Here is a 25,698-nt window from a genome sequence, read left to right as displayed (position 1 = left end):
GGTAGAGACATAGGGTTTTTATTTCCATCATTGATGCATTATTCTGTTTTTATAACTAAATTCCTGAAAATCAATGTCTGCTTCATTCAATTAATCTCTGTATGGCTGTGCCAATTATTTAGTGTTTAAGGCCTAGTAAAGAAAGCAGAGGAAATGGGTTGGAAGTGGATGGCACATGAAAATAGCTAGCATAAGGAGATAGGAAAAAAGATGCAGTTCAGACTTAACTTTTACTTCTTTGAAAGACCTCACTTTGCATATTCATAACTTACAAGGTTGATTCTGCAAACTTTTCTTTAAGTTAATACTTTCTATAGACAAATGTATAATCTTTTGAACCAAATGGATATAAAGATAGAATAAAGGGCACTTTAAAAAATATATACTGACATTTCTCTACGTCTCTTGATACAAACTGGTTGTGTGCTTGGGCAATGAAAAAAGATATGAATCGAAGAAAGAATCTTGCAACAGAAAGCTTTTGCATCAGTGAGTATGTGAGAGGTTGGGGGGAAGGAATAAATTCAGCAGAGAACCAAAGACCAGCCAAATCTTTAGAGGAGAATTTATCAGATAGCTTGCCTTAGGACATACATTGGAGTGCAGTACGAGGGAAGTTAAACTTCAGGGCTGATGGCTAAACAGTTATGCTATAAAATTAAAATTTGTTCTTACTAATGGTACATTAAATTCATAATTCGTTAGTAAGAATATTCCACTGTGATGTTTCTAACTAACTTTTGATGACATCCTTTTTCTCATGAAAGCCAACATATTTTTATCTATAAACAAGGTTATGTTTGTTAAAATTTCATTGTGCATAATTATTTGCTTTTACATGTTATATCATTAATAATTATTCCTTTGATTGATTTTCAGTAATTTGGCATAAAATACTACTTTCTCTCCCCCTACGAAGAAACCTTTAAAAAGAACAACAAAATGAAAATGGTAAACTGGCAGAATATAAAAATAATGGTTTAAATGCTCAACCATATTGTATGTCTTTATTAATTTATCAACTGAAAGTTGTTATAATGGAAGAGTTTGATTTTGTTTGAGTATAATTTGGGTATTCTTTCATTTTTTGATATCATTAGTCATTAACTTTATACTTGTTAAAAACCATGTTCTTAGTGCCTGTTTACAGGACTTTTTCGGAGTGAATAGAAAAGCTCAGACCTTGATATGAGAGAAGCGTGATTATTAGTGCTTTCATTGACTAAGATGCACTAACAGTCTGTACTCTACTTACTATTAGGTTTTGTTGCACATAACTATTTCCAGATCCGATGTTTAGAAACAGAAATTCCTGTTCCCATAGAAACAGTGTTGTATATGATCCCACGCAACCCTCAAAAATTATTTAACCGTAATGTAACTAAAATAATAATAATAGAGTCTCTGGATCTTTTTGCCCTAGCGCAGATCTCTGAGGCTCTGTAGACCTAACAGTAAGGGGAGTGACCCGGAAGTGGCTTCATACAATTCCCATGGAAGCTCACAGATAAGTTTCTTGAAACATGAATGAGGAGGGCAGCCAAAGGGTTGCCCAGTGGTTTCTGATAGAGCTCTCTAGAGATGGTGCAATGAATAAGGAACAGGGTCTTGAAGAAGGGATGTCATGTGCTGGGAACTAAATGGAGAATAGGATAATCCAAATTATTTGTGTTATTTTTATGTGTAGACCTTTACAATTGGTGATATAGTAAGAAAAATTAAAGAAAATTGGAATTCTTAGAGTCACATTAATACTATTAACAAACTTTGTGACATTGGCAAATTACTTAACCTCTCTAGGCCTATTTACACAGTACAATTTGAAGGAATTTAATGAAATATTCTGTCTTTTCTTTTTTTTTAGCTTTAAAATGTTTGATTTTGACATAGTAGTGTTAGTGATGAGTAAAACATGGTGAAAGTGGAACCAATTAATTGTGATATCTTCTCACCACGCACTGGGTAATGCATTATGATGTCATTATAATGAATAATAACAGTAATAGTAATAAACATGACTATAATTACTATCAAAATTTTACCTACTAGAACAATAGTTCTCAGACTTGGCTAATCATCAAAATCACTTGAGGAGCTTATAAAAAAATTGATAACCTTAGATCCTACTTCAAACCTAATTAAATGAGAATCTCTGTGGGTGGAACCCAAGAATATATCTTTATAAAATAGCCCCCATTAATTAATCGTGTGATTCCGATGACCATCTGAGTAGGAAACCATTATAGTAGACATCCTGAGTGAATCAAAATGAAAATTTAGCATGATTTGCAGTTTTCATAACAAAGTTTTCAGATAGAGAAGTCCTCAAAATTAGTTTGTTTTTCACTGTTTTCCACATTCTTTCTGTAGTACTATTTAAACATAAATTTGCAAAGTAAACTATTTCTTTTTAAATGTAAATTTTAGCTAAGAAGTCCTAATTTTTAGAATCTGACATAATAGAGTTTTCTTGTTTAAATATTCATTGGGGATATTCAGCGTTAAATTACTTGTTCTTATAGATTGTGAACAAAGGGCACATAGCAAATTACAAAGAATTCCCTCTTTTAAAGCAATTTTAGAGGCTAAAATTACTAGTATTTATTTCTCATATGCAAAAATATTTGTGGCATTGTGGCCACACTTGAATATTAATTTATCATTTTAATTTTATTTTAAAAACATCTCCAGGTAACCCATGGAAAGAACATCTATTATATTTGTATATTTACATGTGTTGCTTTTTCCTTTTCATATAGTGTATATAGAATTACAAAATAAATTTAAATATCATTTTGAAATATAATCATTTCATTATTTAAACAAAGGATTAATATTTCACAAAATATTCATAAATAAATCTGTATTTGTCAATATTCAAATACATTTGTGATATTTAAAAATGTTCTTATTTTCCTTGCATATGAAACAATTTTTATATTTTTTTATATGGGAATTAATTGAGTAACTTAGCAGAAACAGCACTTGACAGTGAACTATTATGCAGATACCACGGTGTAATAAAGGTAGTTTTCCAAGAGTTGCATAAAACAGTAGCAACTCTATTACTCTCAAAGAATCTATTAAATTATAAGGAATTGGAAATTTTGTTGGAGTTCATCACTTCATTAGTTACTTGATATCATTCTTAAAGCAAGTAGATAGACATAGAAAAAAAGAAATTAAAAATGTCCTACTGGCCTTTGTCACTATTTTTAATCTTTGTCACCCTTTCTACTTTGTACTATGCTTCTGTTTTACCTACGGTTCTTCCCTGGTGCTTATTACTAACTCATCTTTGGAACACCTTTTATTTCACAGACGGTGACTATCGTATGGCTAGATAGGTGTGCTCAAGGTGTCCTTTATGTTATCCCCTACATTACAGGTGTCATCCCCATACTTCCAAGGCACACTACATGACATAATTGAGACCTTTAAAAACAGTTCTTAATAAACAAAGCTCAGGAAGGGTAGCACACCGTAGAGACTCAAATTACAAGGGTCTAATTTGATGTGGGCAGGGTGAGATGTTGACAAGATTCCCCTTTTTTACAGCTATTTCCATGGCTGTGGAATCACAGGAAAGTCATGTGTGTGTATTTTGGATTTGTCCTCCAATTTCAGAATGACTCATTTGTGTATACCAGTGTCCCAGCTGTTGTAGACTTTGTAATGAATTAGTATTGGACTCAGAAATTGAGTTTCTGCCAGAGGATTCTGGCAGGGAACATTTTCCTATAACAACATACAAGTGATAGCAGTAGAAATGCCAGGGGACTTCGCAAGCATGTCTCAGGATTCAGCGTAATGGCTTAACTTCAACATAGAGATGATCAGAGCAAGCGCAGCTTATTGTTCCACTCTAGTGAGTGGCCTGTTAGGTGCCAGTATGTAAATGAAGATAATTACAAGAGAGTGCCAAAATGTATCCTCCATGAGAAAGTGTGCAGTTCTTAAATGGATCATTCTGCAATCATAAGAACCCTTTGTGGGGGACAACAAAATCCCCCTTCTATGAGAGGTTTAATATCTTTTGAGACATTGGGAGAAGAGTGCCATTTTGAGCAAAGGCCAATTGGGACTTCTCCAAGATTGCAAAGTGTCTTCCCTGTGTGACCCTCAGAATAAAGTTTTAATTTCCAGTTTAACTATTCATCTTTCTATAAGCATTCTTGCATGTGCTTCCTTTCTAATAATAAGCTAAAAAATGATTAATTTAAAGAGGAGAAACATTAAATTGGAAAGCTTTTTTTTTAAATGTGTGGTTAAACAGCTTGCTCCTCGGCGCAGAAGCTTTATATATTTAAAACGGAAGCCACTTTTGAAAGAAACTTTAGCACACTCTCTGTTGCAGGATAAGGTAATTAGGTCCTTATCAATCCAGTGGGTTATTTTCTTTTTAAAAGTTTTGTCTCACCTTACATAAAAATTGCTTCTGAATGCAATGAAGTTACTTTTTCATAATTAAAAATATAATCTTCCTTCTTAATTACCAGCTACAATGGAGTTCACCCCATGTGAACTTTTTATATTTATTGATGAATAGTTCTTCCTCACATTATTTGCAAGTACCATATTGTGAATAATGAGTTTTAAAGGCAAAGTATGACCAATGTAATTTAATGATCTGTGTCATGTAGTATATAACACTATGAAGAAACAAAAAGAGTAAAAGCAACACTGTAGGGTCATTGTTTCTTGTCAGTGATTAACTTGCAAACTCTGAGAGGACGGGAACATTCCTGTCTGGTCCACATTTCATTTATAGTAGCTAACAAAGAGTAAGGACTTAATGTATATTAGTTGAATGAGTAAATGAGTGAATTACAGTAGTCCATCTAATCAATAATTTTAAGTGAGACTACAAAAATAAGTCTACATGTATTTAGATGTTGGATATATTTAAAACATCACTTTTTAATAAGGTAAGAAAAGCAAATTAAAGTGAAATATTTTTGTGTATTTTAAAAAGATTTTAATTTCTGACTACGACTTGACCTCAAGATTAAACTTTTGGGGAGATAATTGCAGGGCTGAATTACAAGGAAATTCATTGTAATGTTACTTAATATTGAAAAAATTTTTAAAAATGTAAATATCTAACAGAAGAGAATTACATTAAATGAAAAGTGAGTTTCTAAGCATTGGAAATATTGGGATGCTTTAGTGAATTTGAAAATTCTTTTTGTTTTTAATTTAAAATAACTGTGTTGTTTTTGCCTAAATAGGTTATTCTTTCCCATAGTGTACGTCTTTAGGTGTACATGAACATTAATAAATATTAAAAAGGTTTTAGTAGAATTCTAATTTTGTAGGTAACTGAGTCTGGAAAAGCATGAAAAATACTTCCATTTTTATGTAAGCAAATTTTTAAACTGAGTAACTAAAACACCCACATGTATAGACTTTTTTCTAGACCTATGCTTGAAAGGCAGATTAGAGAACAATTTCCTTTTATGCTTATGCAATTTGCCTAAAAGAATCGAAGGACTCTAACTGAAGAAGGTGAGATAAAGATTTTTTTGCAATCAATTGTCCTTTTTTGGATTGTGACTAAAATTAAATAATGAAAGATAATATGTTGTGGAAAAGTCATAGATAAAATATTTCATATAACTTGATAAAAAGAAAGACGTCTTATATATGCTCATTTTAGTGCTGTAGATTGCTAGGCAATCCTCTAGAGTTATCTACATAGACGTCTGAAGAAGACCTACTGTATGCAAGGCATTGTGACTTCCTGGAGGAGTGTGAAGTTTCTTCCCTGAGTGTATGTTACATCTCAGATATCTGGAACCAGCTAAGCTCTCTCTGTGTTTTACAAGTTTAGAAATGTCTAAAGAAACATGTTTTTTAATTAAATATCTTTTGAGTGACTAGGTGCAAGTTACTGTGCTATGCATTTCTGGGGACATAAAAATTTTTAGAAACATTTCTGGCCCTTAAGGAGCTTATACTGCTTAAGGATTATTAAACACATTCATTTAACAAGTAAGATTATCAGATAAGTTAGGTTTTTGAGTAGAAATGCTGCTTGCGTTAACACAAGTTGCATAGACTAGCTCCTTGAGTTCAGATTTCATGTATATCTTCAACAAGTGGGCCACTGACCAAACTTTGCAGATAAATTTTGTTTTCTCCCAGCCTTTTTAGTCCTAAGTCTCATTATGACAGTGGAACTAAAGAGTGAGAACAAAACAGTAGAGGGACCTTTAGGAACATTTTTTTAAAATCAAATCATTTCTTACAAGCAAGAAGCCTTTTTTGGACCCTCCTGTCTCCCGGTTCTTGAGCTGTTGATTTCTATCAAGGGGTACTATGTTCTAAGTATGTATTATAAATATTTTATTTTTACACAACTTACTATAAGAGTCATATTACAGATAATTATATATAAGAAATTATTTTGAAATCAAAAATATATTTTAACCTCTTTGATAGAGTTAAAATTTAAAGACTCAGGGCACTTGAGAAGATTTTTAGAGCAAAAGCCCAGAAGATCCCATAAAAATTACATAGATGTATAGTTTTTGATGTATGAAGGTGATGATTATTATCACTACTGGTTTATATTTTATTTTATTCAAAAGAACGCTCTTATGCACAGTATAATGTTAACAACTACAATTTACCACTTTATATGCTAAAGAAAATCAAACCTAAGATGGATAATAGCCAGAACATAAAATGGAAAAACCCAAGGTTCCTCTCTAAAGTGAATTTACCCAAGATCTCTAAAATCTATCTTTGGTAATTAGTTTCAAAATATATTACACAGGCATATATGTGCTTCATAATTTATATTACAAATAACATAGTCTAAAAATACAAAATTCTAACTATGAACTTAATATAAATAGATTTCTACCTCCATTCATTCAATAAATATTTTTTGAATAATTGCAGTAGGTCATCAGCAATTGGCTGTCAATGATTAGCATTTCCTCTCCTCAATGAGTTTTATGTTTCACTTTTTAGATTGCCCAGTAAGACTAGATTGCCCAGTAAGACTAGACAATTGGGAAAAAGGAATTTATTCAGAGTTCATCATTGAGGTCATACAGAAACTTGGAATGATGCTGGGATTAGAACTTGGAATTTCCGAGGTCTCTGGCAACTCTGTCGTTTTGTTTCTAAGAACACTCTAATTTTAGCTTTAGGGGCTTTCCTTTAGAGGTTCTGAACCCACTATGTCTGCACCTGAACTAATCAAAACCCCTCTCCTCCCCCCCCGCCCCCAAATGGTTTTGCTCTCACCATCTCTTTCCTCCTCTGGGACTAGCCAGTTAGCTTCTGGGTTACCTATGCAGAAGCACTCTGCCTCAAGGCTCTTTCCTTTAGATATGCTGTAGCATTTCTTCCCCTTGGTGCCAGACAGGGTCATAATCTTTGCCTCAGGGTTCCTGGCTACAGAGCCTCATCCTTTCTGAGGGAAGGGTGAATGGAGAACTAAAGTTTTGCATTTTTCTCATCTACATCTCAATTTCAGGAAGCTAGAGTGTAAACTCTAAAAGTAATCTTTCCTCTGCTTTTATTGTTCTGGCTTTTTCAATAACTCGTGTGCTCACTTTTCCTTTGGAGTGGTCCACCTCAGCCTTCGACATGCATTTGTAGCCAAGTGAGCATTTTCTCACAGGAAAGCAGCCTAAGCCCACAGGTCACTAGCCTAACTCGCTTATAAAATATAGGTAAGATGATATCATTACTTATTAGGATGAAAAAAATATTTCCACTGATGAAATGAATAGTGTTTACCTTTAAATGAAAAACTCAGTCTAAAAAAATCCTGGTTTCTTGTAACATTCTGAAATAATTTTTTTTTTTTTTTTTTTTTAGCCAGGATTGCCAGATTTAGCAAGCAAAAATACAAGTAAATTCAAATTGAACTGATTATCTTCTATTTTATCTGGCAAGTCTACTTCTAACTCCATCAGAACATAGTACATATTATTTAATGCTTGTTAACCAATGATATCGTTTTGTATTTGGTTGTGATATAAGATGATTATTAAAATTTTTCATCTTTAATATTGGTTTCTTGTCTGTAACCAACATCTTGAATCAAGTGCTGAATAACTTAAAAGACACAGTCTTTTAAGAATAGTAAAATTCCCTTTAGTATATAAGCTTGTGTGTCTAATTCTCCTCATGAAAAATAAGGAAAAATAAAAACAATTTAAATAAGATCTTGGAATTCTTTATACTGTTTTAGTTGGCATAACTAGCAATGTCATTAGTGAATTTATTTTGTTATTTTTATGCCTAAAGCAGTTTTTTACTTAAGTCTTTTTCTGTATAAAAGTCTCTTCAATGATACACTCTTCTTAATTATCCCTTGTGGAAAGGGCACGAGCTTCAAAGTCAGCCAGATGGTTGTTCAAATCTCTATGCCATTTCAAAACATGTGAAACAGCTTGGACATATAATCTAAATACTCTGAGCTTCAGTTCACACATCTATGACAAAGGAGGGTGTTTTTAGGATGAAATGAAATAGTGTGCCCAGGATATAGAATTATATCTTGCATATAATGAGCACTTAATAATCATTAATTCTCTTTTTCTTTCTTTTTGTTTCTGCTTAACTCCCATAGAAACCTTTTGTACTTCCTTTTAATGACATGCAGCATATTTCTGAATTGCATTGTGGTTATACTGAATGTACTTTCATCTTTTTTGCAATACTAAAAGATCCTTGAGTGCATGTGTTCTCATAGCGTAGGGTGCATTGTGTATGTGTATATTCATGCAGATGTGGTGATGTAGACCTGGGAGAGGAGAGAGAGGCAGCTCACCGGCACATTCAAAAAGTTATAAACCCTTTCACTCAATCTCAAAAAAGGTTAGAATACAATTTTGCAAAGTATGATAGAACATGAAGCTGTTAAGATATTCTTCCTGTCTAATGGGACATTTTTCTCCTTGAATAGATTGCAGAGAACTAAATCTACACTGAGGTAAAGTTTCAGGAATTACAGTATGCTAGGCCCATTAGTATGCCAATAGTAGCAGCAGCATCATAGATATAGATGATATAGATAGATATAGGTGATATAGATAGATATAGATTGATAGATAGGTATAGATATAGAGGCTTTCTTTTGAAAACTAAAGGTAACCAGTGTTCAGAATGCACGATAACAAACCATATAAGTGACTCATCGTCATTACTTGATATAACTGGAGGTGCCAGGTCATTTGGCCCAGTTAAAAGTTCGAAGACTGTGACTGAATAGTGATGATACCAAATTAGAGCAGTGGAAAAGTAGGCAGTTCTTTAATTCTGGAGGCAACATTCCAGAAGACATTTATATTCTATATGTCATCAATGTCTGTGGAAGCACATTTCATACTTAACATTTTAAATATCAGTTTTTGTTTTACTAGCTATATTTCTCAGAATGAAGATGGCAAAGCTTCCTCACTTTCGTTTCCCCAGAAATTCCAATCTTTCTTTCATTCTCAATAAATAATTGCACCTTTTTTAACCTCTGAGTTCATTGAGATCATCAGTGTGAATTCTCTTCCTACCCCTTCAGGGCAAAGTTACCTACTATCCCCTTCAGCCTATCCCAGAGGATACTTTCTTCTCCCACAAAGCTATCACCTGCTCCTGCTCCATGATTTAGCCCCTTTCCATCTCCTCTAGTGACTTTCACAATTCTCTTTTGTCTGTTACAGCTTCAATTTCTTATTAGCTCATTATCGTTTTCTTTACTTAAAACAGACAAACAAACGAAAAAAACATAAAACCTGTTAAACTATAGCTCTCATTTACTTTGATCTCCATAGAACTTATCGAAAGAATTGTTTGTACTTATGGCAAAGGTTTTCCCCATTTATCCCCAGTGCTTTCAAGCAATCTAACTTCTAATTCAGTACCCTGTGGAGACTGATATCTGATAGGTCACATGAAAATGTTCAGATTAACAAGAACTTTCATTAGCCAATTTGAGGTTTTGGTGTTTGAGAACATCATTCATCTTTCTACACATTTCTTCCCCAATTTTTTCTTATTTTCTTTTACTTCCAGCTTTATCGAGATATAATTGTCATCACTTTTTTATTTAAATAAATAACAGCTTTATCGAGGTAATTTACATACCATAAAATTCAACCTTTTAAAGTATACAAGTCAGTGTTTTTTTAGTATATTCACAAGGTTAGTGTAACCATCACCACTATCTAATTTCAGAGTATTTTCACTACCCTCAAAGAAACCCCAAACTCATTAGCCGTCACTCTTTATTCTTTCCTTCCCCCAGCCTCTGTCTACCATTAATTTACTCTCTGTCTCCATGGATTTGCCTATTTTGGGCATTTCATACAATATGTGGTCTTTATGACTGACTTCTTTTTCTTAGTGTAACGATTTCAGAGTTCATTTATGTAGAATGTATCAGTGCTTCATTTCCTTTTATGGCTGAATAACATTCCATTATATGGTAGACCACATTTTGTTTATTCATTCATTTTTCAATTGATGGACATTTGGGTTATTTTTACCTTTTGGCAGTTATGAATAAAGCTGTTATGAACAACTGCTTGTGTGGACATGTGTTTTTATTTCTCTTAGGTGTATACTTAGGGATGGAATTACTGGCTCATATGGTAAGTCTATGTTTAACATTTTCTAGAGGTCTTTTTGACTTCTGTTACTATGCTCTCCTCCCCATTTACTGTTTTCCTTTTTCACTATCTCCTCATCTCCTTTCAGCAAAATATAAGTGTTCCCCAAGTTTGGGGACTTGACTCTTCCCTTCTCCTCATTCTCCTGATTAGCAATCTAATATTTTATTCTCCCTTTGTCTTAACTACCATCTAACCTCTTACTTTCAGGAATCCTCTCAATCTAGAGTTCGGCATTATTAATATCTACTAAAGAAAACTTTTCTTGGTTATCCTGCCAGCAGGTAAACAACATCATCTCTCCAAAACCTGTGTTTTGTAATCCGATTTCTCCCTTTCCAAAGTGGCATAGCTTTTCTTTCAGTTATCCTTGACTTAAAATTTTGAAGTCATCATTTACCTCTTCCTGGATTTACTGCTACACAGTTACTAAGTCCTACCAGTTCTACTTTGACAGTTCCTCTTGTGATTCCTGTTTTCAACTACAGTGAGTCTTACTGTTCTTCTTATCTCTTATTTGGACACCTGCACATACTTTTCATTGGTCTTTCTACCTCGTCTTTCCTCGCCCTATTCACTTTTCATCTGTCCTTCACAACATGACCTCAATATTGTCCTGGGCCAGGCTTATCCCATCATTTCCAGATTCAGAAACTTCTGTTCTTACCCATTAAATTATATCTAGACTCTTTGCCACTTATCGTTTAGTTATATTCATTAATTACCTCCAGCCAACCTTCCCATGATGTTTCACTAGCTCTCAAACTCAGTACATGCTCTATCCAAGATGTTATTTTCTTTTCGCTGTTTCCAAACCGATGTTATCTTTACTTCTATTTGACATGGCCACATTACTTCTGTTTGACATGGCCACATTACTTCTGTTTGACATGGCCACATTCTTCTTTCTCCACAAGATGAACTATTTCTCATATAAGTTCAGCCCAAATATTATTTCCTTATAAAAATTTATCTGAGCTCCCCAACTGAAAATAATTTCTTCTGCTTAGGAACTCCTGGAACGTTTTAAAAATATTTTTTATGGCCTTTTGACATTCAACTGGATGTTTCTTAAAGGACAGTAAGCTCTTTGAGGGTAAAAATCGTCACATCATCCCCCCTACCTGTATAAATATGTAATACTTAGTTCTTTCCTTGGTATAGGAACATACTTGCAAAAAATAAATTTTAATGACAAGTAATTTTTGATGTAATTTATTCTTTAAAATAATTTCCCAAATGCTAACTCTTTGGCAATCTTACTTTTAAATTGCAGGAGGAATCCAGAATACAGAATTCAAATAATAGTTTACTTTCTGATATTATACTCTAATGTAGTAGCATGTATTTTCAGTTAATATCTGATATGCTTATTGAAATTATAACACATAATAGTAATGAATCTTCAATCCATATGCAAACAGAAGATATTGGCCTAATAATAAGAAAAATAAACTGTTAAAATATGTGAGAAACAAATGTAAATCCAAAGTATGTCTGGGAAAAATAATAAAATGTTTTATAGCAGAAAGAGAGATAATGGAGAAAATGCAGATAAACCATTGTAGTTCCTGGAACATGTACTGTAAAAAAAAAAAAAAATAAGATGTAAAACTGTAAGTTTTAGTAAAATTACTTCCAATTCATGTTTACCTTTTCTTCTTGGAAATTTTAAAGTTGGACAGAATTTCTTAATATATGAACAAGAATTATGTTTAGTATTGCTATAGATTATATTAATGTTTTTTATAAGTGTACCATTAGCAATTCATTATCATTAACAGCAGAATAATGAAGAGAATAGAGATATGGATACCAAGAATGGAATGAGTGTATGATTCTATACCTGAAGAAAACAAAACCTGTCTTAGCCCTTAGTTACCATTAACTCACCAGTTTACTTTGTGGGTTTCTGTGCTCATCTAGGACTTTGGAGCCATACTGGAATATATTAAGTACTAGGTTTGGACTTGAGCTTTGAGGACTTTGTTAGAACTTCTGAGGATGACTTGAGGATCCATTCCATCACATATTCAATATCTTGATTGTCTCTCCTTTGGATCTACATTATGAATGCTAAGCCAGAATAGCCTGATATTTGATTAGTAAATAGGATACTCTACAATGAATTTCTCATTCTTATTGTAGTACTATAAAATAAATGATCTTAGTTTCTCAGTTTGGCCTCCATAGAGGTCCACAGTTTAGCACAATATAGCCACACATGTATTCTTTAACTTTATGTAAAATATACTGTAAAACAAAAAATAATTATTTTCAAAAATATTTTCTAGTAATTAGCTGTTTTTTCCCCCCAACAAACTTAGTCTAATTATGTATCAACCATGATAAAATGAAAGGTCAGTAGCTACAGATGCATAATTTCACTCTGATAGATTGCTCTTAGAAAATAGGTTATGGCAATTAGATGATTAATTTTTCTCTATTAAATAGTGTTATGAGACTTTAGATTACATTTATCAGTATATTCTCCTTAGTAGGAACATAATGTGAGGAAAGGCCAAACAGAATGGGAATTTATATCCTTTGTGGAAGGATCTGAATATACTTTTTAACAGTCACACTTGTGAAAATAATTAGAAAATGGAATTCAGTTCAAAACATTTTCAGTATTCAAAGTAGCGTGTTAAAGGCGTCATATGTTAAAGGTTAAAATATGTAAGTATGAAGAACAAAATTCTGGATGTCCTGCTGGCATTTTTTTTTTTTTTTTTTTTTTTTTTAGTTCTAGTTATCTGCAAAGTGTACACCCCTTGTCAGTATAACTAGGGAGTGCCTGTGTAAACATTCTTGTTTCGCCTGTTCCACATAATCGTTTCTTGTATCATATTTCTTCTGACCTCGCTATCTGAAACCAATTACAGGAGATCCATTTGGGCTGCATCTATTTTCATAAGAAGCCTAGGCAGCAGTGTTTTTCTCAGAGATGAATATCAACATCAAATATGCTTCTGAGTGCTTTGTTATTTATGTTTCTGAGAGGTTTTGTAGCCTTCAGCTCTCAAGAATGTGTCATGCTGTGCTGTTTATACATTGAAGATATTAATGGGTGTAGATGTCATTTTTCATTTTAATGTCTCAAATGCAACAGGCTGATAGGTTAAGTATTCCTGTTTTTATGGGAAGAGATATGAGTGATGTCTGTTTTTTCCCAAAATATACATATATTTACTTTTTAAAAAAAGAATTTATTTATAAACCTTAGGGTACTCAACATTTTTAATTTCACTGGGTACTTCTAAGCTATTCTTAAACAATTTTACTTCTGGTGAAAGTTTTTGGTGTTCTTTAAAAAGAAATAAAGTTTATATCTGATAAGTTAAAAGAGTTTTCACTCTTAATTCTCATTAGTAATTCTAATAAGTAACTCTTTTTCTATGAGGATCATAAATAGCCTGAAGTTATTACTACTGTAGAAAGGTGATATGCTTGAATTTTGCTTTTCTTACAAAATTTTGGTTTATTTGAAATTATACAGTCACTATTAGGAGTGTTTTTAACAAATATTTTAGAGCAAAATGCACTGAATTCTGGAAAATGTGTGCATTTCTACACCTTTGCAGCCTAACAAAAAGTATATGTTTAATCTACTATTCAGATTTTATTTATCTTTTCAAAATATTTAATCTGATTTCAGTTTTTAAAATATCCTATTTTAATTTTCTTTAGATTTACTAAAATTAGATAACTTCATTAACTAAAGTGCATCTTTAATTCAAAACAAATGTGTTTTCGGAAACTAGATAGGTTTGGCTGCCTTAGAAACCTCTTTCTTGTTCATTTTAATCAGACTCAGATATTACTAAATTTTGTAAACATCTTTTACCATTTTTGTAAGTTAATTTTTTTTGTAGAGATGATCATATAAATACTTAAATGACTCATAGAACTTTATGAAAGGCCCTGGCATTTAACTTTTTTATTTACTAATTTAGGTGGAAAAGTGATTTTCAAATTAATATTTTATTTTAATTTGACACCCAACACCTTACATCGATGCAAGTAATTTAGCTGATAATCTTTCATCTTTTGAGTAGCTACAATAATAAATTGCAAAGATGAACTAAATGTCTCTGAACAATTTTTTATTGAAATTCTGTCCTAAAATGTTATCTAGAATAATGGAAATAAAAATGTCATGTGATGACTGCAGTTAGAACGCAAACTGCCAAAAATTTCTGCTTAGGAGTTTTTAATAATTTCTGATCTCTTGGGATTGTTTTCTTGTTCTTCCACCTCTCATGTTTACTGTAGCAATCTCTGAAAAGAATGTAGGCAAGGAGTTCTTTTTCATAGGCATTTGTATTTAAAGATGATCCTTGACTATTTAAAAAAAACTAAATGCATATGAAAATCACAGTACTTTAGAGATAGAAGCATGTTTTTGTCAACTATCTTGTGGTATTATTATTATCGGTCCTTTAAAAACAGTATACATGTATGCTTTTGTCTAGTGACATTTTCATTTTCATGAACTGCAGATCTAATTATCAAGTTTTCTAGTGTCTTTCTGTAGCCATTGGGTGTTACATATTCCATTAAGTTGCTTATTTGGTTTGAGTTGAACAAAGGTAATACAGGGTGGTGAAATGGATAGGGTCCTAGGCTTGAGAGATAAGAGCCTGTGCCTTTGACTGGACCGTGCTACTGCTTTGTGACTTTAATCAAGTTATCGTAGCATTGGTTCTTTAATTACTTATCTACAAAATAGGAAAACTAGGCTAAACAATGTCTAAGGTGTTTTTTCCAGCTTTGGAATTCTTCAATTTATTAGTAATAACTGGTCAAATGATCGGAGTGTTACAAGAGTATAGAGCTCTATCAAGTATTGGTAAACTATGTGATATCAAGTCAGGGATGGTGGGAACACTTAGCCATAAAAAATGATATATATTCTGTAATAGTTGTTCTATCCAAACACTTACAATTTCAAAACATAAAAGACTATATTGTAGTTTTTTCCATAAGTTCTGTTAAATGAATATGCCCCCATTTAGGCAAAAAATAATTCATTATGGTACCATGTGTTCTCTTTTACTAGAGTTTTACTTATTACCATCTAACAGGTCCTTTGATGGATCAGAGACAGGGTTGCACACTGGAATATCTGTCGTGGAAACCAGAAGACCTTGAAAAAAACCACGTGGTTACTCATTTGCTAAAATGAGGGTGTCCTATTGGTTGATTTTATGACTTCAGGATTCTGAACTATATTCATTAGAATCCTTTAAGAATAGCAAATGACTATAGAATTAAATATAAACTAAATAAAGCTGATATATACAAAATAAACTAATGAACTCGAAGGTGAAAAACAATTACATGAAAAATATTAGACAAACTGTGGATTTTGGCACCAAAGGGTAAAATAATTGACTAATTTTTTTTGAGAGTTTCACATAGACACAACCTAGTCACACTATAGCAAATTCCATTTGAAAAATATCATTTGTAGTTATTTTGTGTTGTTATTTTAAAAAGAAAGCTATATCATTTAGACTATAATGTGAAATTTTCAAACAGTTTTGTGATAATAAAGTATTTATGGGATTAATATTTTATTTGGTCTTTTATTGGACCTGAACTTTATAATAAACTTGCCTGAGTTCACTGGAATATGCCATCCTTAGAAACGTTTAGTTTAACTTGTAATTACTTGAAAAATTTAAAAAACAAGAGGAAGATTGTTGTGAGTGTATTTCCAAGTGTAAAAAGCATGCTTTACAAACTGTGCCAGATCCTGCTATGGGAAGACAAATCAGTGTTAGGAGATGGTGCTAGTGCATTCAGTTTGTTTGCTTTGGTTTCTATGCCTGCCTGCCTTCTCAGGAAACTTGCTTGGAGCCAGACTGTAGCAGCCCTCTATCTGTCTTTTCATAATTGATCAGGGGATGACTGCCTTCCCTGAGGGTTAAGACATGGCAACTTTTTCTGTTTGCTCAGCATCTCAATGCAGTAGTTCAAACATTGTTCACACCAGCTGGCAGTGTAATGCCATATGCACATCTTGTCAAAGCAACTGTTGTCATGGATACTAGAAACTCTCTTAAAAACCAGATCATTGATTCTAATCAAAATTGTACTTTTTTTTCAGCTCGGAATCTTAATTATTATAGAAGGCTATTGATCTAAGGTAGTTTCCCATCAAGAAAAATGTACCATGTATTCTAAAATAGTGAATAACAACATAAGACAATGATTTATTTTAGTTTTGTTTGTTGAAAAATGTCCTCATTAGTGTTCATTGAACTTGGTTGTTGAGAGAAGAAGTAAGTTTATAAAGTAGAAGCTCTTAAAAAGTTTTTTAAAATTAGTTTATATTGCTACCTTTAAAACGTCTCAATATGTGTGGTTGTTTTTTTTTTTATTATGGCACTAATTTTTATATGACTTTATGCAGCACAATTGCCAAACTGCCCCTCTTCCAGTAAATGAAATGCTTACATTAATTTCTTATGTTAAGTTTTATTTTCCTGAGTGGAAAAGAAAACATGAAAATAAATGAAAACATCTTCTATTTTGATTGGTATTCTGTCACACATAGAAACAAACCTGATTGGTTGAGTGGTAATTTCTTTGTTCTCTGATTTTGCTAAGAATGTAAATGAAAACCACTCAATTTTATTTGGCATTAAAACTGCACTTTATTTTGTGAAAGGAGAGATTTCCTCCTGAATTGTAAGTACAAAAAAGTGTTTTAAATCTTTAGTGAAAATCCTTATTAATTCACTTTCAAGATAATCTGATGTTGATTTGTCAAATTTAATTACAGCTTCCGGTAACACTTGAAGTCTACTGCTTTTGCTTCAAAATTGTAATATGAAAATGCAAATTGAATGATAATTTAAAGGGGAGTGGGCAGTTTAGTTGAACACTCAAAGACAAGTTCCTTGTGGAAATGAGGTTATTGATGCAGTTTATGATTTTTTCCTCTTTAAGCACTTTAAACAAATTAACTTTATTTCCTACAGGATAACATCCATCTCCATGATTTTAAGCAAAGTTGAATATGAATGTTATGTATTTTTTTTTTCACATTAGAAGAAAAAGAAGATTTAATGAGTCTCTCTAGAATGGAGGGTGGGGCTGGGGTTCTTATATATTGAAGCCTATTACTATTAACCAAGGAATAATGATAATCGATTTACCTTTCTACAAAATATTTAGATATAGCTTCCTTTTTACTTCTAGGCTCTTCAAGCAGCAAGACAACTTCTCTTACAGCAGCAAACAAGTGGATTGAAATCTCCCAAGAGCAGTGATAAACAGAGACCACTTCAGGTTAGTAAAGTACTCCTGCCCTTGGGGTCTTATTTTCAAAGATGTTCATAAGGGTAACAGAAATGCAAACCCAGTTGTATACATACAGAAAATTATTATACTTGAATATATAGGTAATTTTAATTCTAAAAGAGAACTCTATCTTCTTAAAAGAAAATAATTTTCTATTAGCATAGATTTCAAAAGTTTACAGGGTCACTTATTGAAAAAATTATGTGGGAACTACATTTGGTATACATAGACATAAAAAGTTTTATATAAAACTTCCTTCTGGGATTTTAATGGAATTTTATTCACAAATAAGTTAAAATGTGAAATGTCTTCCTTAAAAGGGAAGTCATAGTAAAATGGTATAGAAGGAAGCAAAGCAGTCTTAGACAACCTTTCTTCAGTTGTATCCAAGTGACAAATGCAGGAAACCTCCAAGGTTGCCAGAAAAAAATGAGTTTGCCAAGGAGTTATTGCTGTGGTTAGAGTTGTAAAAGCACATTCTGAAGTTTGTTGTCCTTACTCACTTGATGTTTGTCCTGTGAAACTGACAGTGTTTATGTCTTTTTAAGTAGCTTTTTCTTATATAATATAACCATTGTTTTATATAATCTTAACAGAAATATAAAAGATATTGTATCCAGAGAAGAAACATTTTTAGGGCATATTTTTAAAATATTTGGGAAGTATTTGAAGTTGTACAAAACGTCTTTCAAAATATTTATCAGTTCTGTTGAAGGATAAGCGAAGCTTTTTTTAAAAGAATGATGTGTTGTATATATGTCTAATAAAGAAAGATTAGTTTTAAAAAAGTAAACATCTTTCTTATTGCTTTAATTTAACAAAACTATCTTGAAATGTTTTTTATGGCCTAGCTGTCTTCATTTTCAGATGTACTCCCAGGTGTTAGTAACTAAGTCTTAGATGATGGCCTTCTGAAGCTTAGTTTGTATGGCAGAGTTATAGGCTTCTGATCTACACAATCCAGAAACTACTTATTACCTAAAACTGGATTAAATTTATGGTCCCTAGACATATTTGAGATGAGAATATATTTTCTTGGGGGAAAAAAACATTTTGGGAGAGTGTGTGGGATAAAGGGGGACTTGGGAATAAGGAATATATTTCAATAGAGTAAAGTATAGGTATCTGTCATGATTGCAAGTGGGTTATATTGAATTAGCCTGAGTTTAAGATTAAATTTTTTTCTTTTAAATTTCACTTTTTTCGTTGTTTTAACTAATCAGTAATTCTGTAGTGAGACATTTTTCTCACCATCACGTCTTTCTCCAAGTAATAACAGAGATTAAAGTATTTCCATAGAGTTATCTGATTCCATGAGAGCCTCTCCATACATTTACATGACAGAGAAAAATTTACATAGAAGTCACAGAAGATAGCAAATGAAATGTTTATCCTCACTATGGCTTCAGACTGGGAATTTTGCTTTCTTATTGATGTAGCAAAGAGGGTTAGATGCTGGAAGCATAAGCCAAAGGTAGGAAACGGTTTATTTACTTATTTTTTAAACATCTGAGAAACACTCTATATTGTCTTATTTTATTGTGTCTCTTGTCAAGATAGACAAAGTAGTTGTTTCTTCCTCTCCAAAGCTAAGTCCAGTAAAAGTTTCTATATTGATGGTTACCAGGGTATCTCTGGAAAGAATGACTGGGCTTTAGTTTTTCTACTTTTTCTTTTTGTTGTATTGGAGGGCAAAATCTGATACTTTGAACCAAAATATGCATTTTTTTTTTTTTTGGAAAACACATGCACGCTCATACACAATAATGTGGGAATAGTAATTATTCTAAAATAAGAAATCATTAATCATGTGCCAAATATTGTATAAATAAAATTTTGAGCTTAAGTCCTCAGTTTCATTATTTTATTATAAAAGAGTGTTTAAAAGTTTATAAATACCTTTTAACAATTTCAGATGCTAACCGTTACTACAGAGAGTTTCATTGTGTCACTTATCTTTAGTGTTTTTTATTCCTATTAACATGAATACATCTCTGTTGTATAGATTATAAAACTCTAGCATTTTATTATTATTTTGTAATTTTAATGGGATCTTATGCCAAAATGTCATAGGAATGAAAAGTTGGTTTCTATGAATGAGAATTTAAAAATAATGAATGAAGACTTATTTGTTCACCAAAATATACATTGCAGTTAATAGAATGTGATTATACTTTTTAAGTATTTCATAGTACTTGGTAAGCTTAGCAACAGGAAACATGCTGGGGTTGTATTAAAAATCTAATAAAAACCTAGTAGCATTTTATACTAGCTTACATATTGTGTCAAAGGAGGATATTAGTTAATGCTTATTTTTGCATCTGCAAATACAATTTAAATGGGGTTACACTATTTGCCACTTACATTAAAGAAAAGGGTACAATATTTTTGTTAAAAATTTTAACTATTTAATATTAAATTAACACTTTAAAACTTTTATGATTCTCTCACAGTCCTTTTTACTTAACTAAGAGTTTAACCTACTTTAATAATTGAGTTAGTGTAGGTTATCTTTTAGAATTAAAAAAAAGATAATTGAAAATATTTCAAAATCTGCACTTGCAAGCAAGGTATTTGGTGTTAATAATAGATCATGGTACTTTATCAGGCATAACATATTGTTAGAGGACCAAAAGAGATATTATGTGTTTTTCATTGTAAAATGTAGTTTTAAAGGTGAACTATTTTATAAATTTGAAATAATTACAGATTTTAGAAAAATGTTTTGATGGCTCAAGTCACAAGAACAATATTTGGTTGCTTATTGTACTCAACTGAGTTTCTTTTAAATGTTAAAAAGTAGAGGCCAGATTTGAAGTGTGACACAGTAGAAAGTCTATTTCTAGCAGACTAGTATTTATCTATTACTCTTTCATTTACATTTTTTTCGGATTTTTGTGCTACAGGTAACATAGATATTAGCCTATCTAATGCAAAATGGAAAGAAGAAAATCACACCTGAAGAGCTTGGATACCGATTGTAGTAGTGATTTCACTTTCATGTATAAATATCTGAATACATGTATTTGAAACATGTTTAGATATTCTGTTCATTACATGAAACACCAATTAAATAGGTGTTTAATAGAGCCAGTCAATAGGTATATTGATTAATGACATATTGATAAATCATATGTAAAGATTATGATGCAAATGGGAGCTGATATTAAACTAAGCATTACCAGATAGATGTTTCTGTTTTACATGCTTACTGTGGATCTCTAAAAAACATACCCAAATAATAACAGCTGAAGATGACCTCTCATTTTCATTTGTTTTATTTATCCATTTCTACTCCTAGCACTTTCTAGTGGTTCATGATGAGGAAAATTAGCCAAAGAGAATACATAACGCTTTCAATTTAATGAAACTGATTTCCAGATTAAAAGAGTAAATTCACACACACGTACATACACTACACACAGTTGAATATGCACATGTGCACACTTCCATAATCTGTAATTTAAAAACTATTTTTATAAAATACATTATCAATTTTCTATCCTATAACAAAGCTACTTAATTTAGTTTAGGCATGAAATTGGTCGCATTATTGTTCTTGTTACATTTACAGCCATGAGACAGACTTGTGGTTCTTCAACAGCTGTGCAGAGCAGAGACGTAAATTTAAGGTAAATGCCATTGCTTTGCTATCTTAGATGAATATTAGTTTATAACATTGTAATCACTTCCTTCATTGTAGGTTAATATCTGATATAAGGTTATCTTTTCCAATAGGTAATTGAAATTATTTTTTTTATAATTCCATGTCAGATAGTTCAAGAATGGAATAGTAAAAAGTAAAAGTAAATTAAACTCAGAGGTCTTATTCTGACTCTGCCACAGGCTAGTTATGTAAGTTTGAGAAAGTCACTCAACATCTATAAATAAAGACATTGAGCTAACTGTTGGACAAAATACAGTATTCTGTGGTTAAAGATTTATTTCATTTTTTTTAGCTGAGTGATAGGCATCTTAATTTTTCAGAAAAAGCTGACTTTGTTGGATATTAACTTATGAGTTAAGGATTATGTTTGTTTATTTGTTTGTTTTCACTTAAAAAGCACTTTAATAGCATACATAGGCAAAAATAATGCTTTAGAATCAAAGTATTAAATCTCATATATATGGAAACCATGTGCCAGTATCATTTTGTATAACATCTAAGGAAGCTTTGTTTTGGTTAATGCCTTGAAATCATTTTATAAATTGTTTTTAGGAAAAATCTAAGCTACACAAAGAATTATTTTACCCATGTATTTACTTTAATAATTTACATAAAAATATGTTGTGATATAAAACAGTTTAACAAATGTCTACCTCCCTCTACTTCTTCACTCCAAAATGTTAAAATTAGCATGAGCAGACAAGAAATTCTTAAATAAGCAAATCAGCATTTCTAAAATTTTACATTCTAGGGGAATAAAAACAGAATAAAGAATAAAATGTTAAATAATGAAATATTTATTTAGGGGAAATACTACCTCTGTGGCATATAAAATTGGACATTAATAAATATGTTTAGGGAATTATAAAATCCATTTTTGCAGTGGTAAAGAATGAATTTGAATAGTACCATTTCAACATTAATTTCTGATTTCTAGAATAGGAGAATTTGAAGCTAAAACACATTTTGTTTCAAATACTGAAAGCAAAATAATCAATAAATTTTTGATATGGGTTTGAGTAGAGAAACCTATGTAGCAAAACTGATGTAGAAAACAGACAGAATTTTTAAAAGGTGTTTTTTGCCATTTATATTTTCTGTATATCAAAAAAATAAGTAGTAAGTCTAATACAGGTTTTATATCATAAACTTAAAGAGAGGTTAATTCAAAAACTATTAACAAGGAGAAATCATGCCTTGTGTAGTCCTGGTTTTCCCATTATAGTAAAGAACATTTCTGTCTTTATTTTTTTAAATTAATTAATTTATTATTTATGCTGACATTTATTAGCAAAATCCAATAAGTTTCAGCTGTATACTTTAACAGTGAGCCATATATATATTTACACTGTGTGTTCACCTCTCATAGTTAGATTTCTTTCTGTCACCACATATTTGATCCCCTTTACCCTGTCTACCTCCCTGCTCCCCCTTTCCCCCTACTTTCTGGTAACCCTAGTCTATTGTCAGAATATTACTCAGCCATAAGAAGAGATGAATTACTGCCATTTGCGACAATGTGGATGGACCTCGAGATAGTCATGCTAAGTGAAATAAGCCAGACAGAAAGAGTTGAAAATCACATGATATCACTTATATGTGGGATATAAATCTAAAAGCAACAAATGAGCAGGACAAACAAACAGTGACTCATGGACATAGACAATAGTAAAGAACATTTCTTAAAAGGCAGCATGAAATAGGCAGTTTTACAAAAATGTTATAAAATAAAATCTTTTTAAAAATATTATGATGTTGCCACCCTTGGCCAGCTGACACCTAGTGGAGGAGGATCTAGGACATCCAGTTCATCATTGCTAAGTGTACTTGTGTGGAAAACTTGCATATGATCTACTCATGACATGTAGGAGAAAGAACATATGTTTTAGGTCTGAAGGCTGCCTTTGCTCTTTATTAGTAGGAGTTTGGGTAGTGTAACTTCATCTCTGGGAGCCTGTTTTCTCATCTTTACAATGGGAATAAGGATACCTTGCAAGATTGTTGTGAAGACTGAAAAGCATACTATATAAAGTAACTACCATAAATCCTTGCACTTATAATGAGTTAATAAATAATTTCTATTATGATTAACTTGTGGAAATTGATATTTAGTCCAAGGTTATGATAAATATTCTATAATATGGTACTTTTATTTGGCCATAATTTTCACTTTTTGCTATTCACTATGATATGAAGTGTACCTAATTTATAACAAGGCAGCAGTGAGTGTTTTAGGTACTACTTGAGTATCTCCCCCATCTACAGGCCCTCACAGCATGCATACTTCACACTCACCACAGATAAACTTATATTTTAATGTTTGTTTTTCCTACTGGACTGTGAGCTCTATGAAGGCAGGGACCATAGATATCCTACTCATCTTTAATGCCTAACTCAATTCCTGGTGGATAACAGAGCTCAATAAATACTTGCTGAAACAATGAATGAGAAGGAGATTGTGCTGAGAGGAGAGTGAGAGGAGGTTTGAGGGCAACAAAATCTTTCATTCATTCAGTGTAAATTGAGTATCATTTGTAAATTGAGTATATTTGTAATATCATTTGTAATATTTATGATTTAGTTGATGAGATAGTAAGCCTTGCCCACAAATGTCATGCCACAGTGGATGTGCTACAGGAATGGGAAAGGCTGAAAGTGCTATAAGAATTTTTAAAAGAAAATTATTAATTTGGGCCCAAGTGATCAAAGAAGCCTTTATGGAGAGGTTGCATCTTTGTTGGGCTTAAAGAAAAGGAATTTAATAGAGAGTAAAGGACATTTTTAATGGAGAATCTTTCAAAAAGTGTCATCAAAGATGCAGAGGTGGAAAGTTGTGTGGTCTAGTTAGGCCACATTAAGTACTTTGTTTTGACCATCATAGAGATGTCATACTAAAGGAATGAGTGGGTTAGAGGGGTAGAAATACAAACTGTATAGAGCTTGTAGCGAATGCCAACTAATTAGTTTGTACTTTATGGTTTAGGTAGCCGGGGCTGTTAAAGTGTCCAGATAAGGAAGCGATATGATCAAAGCAGAGTTTTATGAAGATCTACTTAACAATGGTGCATTTAGAGGACGTTGTGGTGGGAGTTGTGAGAAATCTGGAACAAAGATAATCTTTTAAAAATTATTTATTTAGGCATATGACAAATTGAGCTTTATATATGTCAAGTTGGAGGTGATGGCAAGAAACATAAGTTGAAATAGCAAACTTTAAGAAAAATCAGAAAAAGCTTGACAGAGAAGTCAGAGCTAAAGACAAATATTTGTGAAATAATCCAGAGTGTAGGTGAATTCATGGGAGAGGACATTTCTGAGAAAAAGATAATTTACAAAGAGGAGCTCAGTAACATCCACATTTTTTAGGGCAAAAAGAAAAAGAAGTAGGAGAAAGAAAAGAGGGGAAAAGAAGAATCAAATTGGCATTTACTTTATTGGGGAAGGTCAAGAAAAGGGAGAATATTTAAAATATGGAAATTCTCAATTCTCAAGCAATGTCCATGAGGATGAGCATTTTCATGCATGTAATGTTGAATTACAACATTGATGATTTTTAATCCCCCTCTTTATCATTTGCCAGTAACTCTTAAGATCTGAAATACTAAAGTGATCAATAATAAATGGAAAAAAATATTACTTTAACATGAATGTTAGATAGAAAAAGGAGAATTAATAAGTGTACTTTTGCTTCTCAGATTGCTGTATCTCCAATTGGATAAGTAAATTTATATTGCATATATAATGCTGAGTTCCCATAAATTAAATCTGAAAAAAGACTGATTTCTAGGAGGTCAAATTTTCTCTTTTCTTAGTTATCCAAGCACTCACTTCTTTCTGTAATCCATTAGGATTTTAAGTATATATTCCCTTGACTTCTCTACCTTAACTAAAATGAGAAGAAGAAAGAAAGAACATTAATATTGTTAAGGGAGCTCTCTATAGGATTTAAGACTTAGGCTGTGAATTTTATCTTAAGATGTTTGGAGGTGTTGTGCAAGTTAAATTGAATAACAAAGTGAAGAACAATGTCAGTATATAATTAAAGACAAAAAGTAAAATTATTTTGAAATTTACTTACATTTACGA

The 25,698-nt window shown here is 31.9% G+C and overlaps 1 protein-coding gene across 1 annotated transcript in view; it reads left to right on the top strand.

Annotated features, from left to right (window-relative positions):
- The window catches only part of FOXP2 (forkhead box P2), a 518,125-nt gene that overhangs the window by 352,526 nt on the left and 139,901 nt on the right, over positions 1-25,698 (top strand). The window contains exon 7 of the mRNA XM_039860643.1: positions 17,844-17,933. Within this exon, the coding sequence (XP_039716577.1) occupies positions 17,844-17,933 (90 nt within the window). The remainder of the gene's footprint in view (positions 1-17,843; positions 17,934-25,698) is intronic.

This window comes from Pteropus medius, unplaced genomic scaffold (assembly GCF_902729225.1).
Source record: "Pteropus medius unplaced genomic scaffold, Ma_sr-lr_union100, whole genome shotgun sequence".
Lineage (NCBI taxonomy): Eukaryota > Metazoa > Chordata > Mammalia > Chiroptera > Pteropodidae > Pteropus > Pteropus medius.
This window is presented reverse-complemented; position numbering and strand designations above follow the sequence as displayed.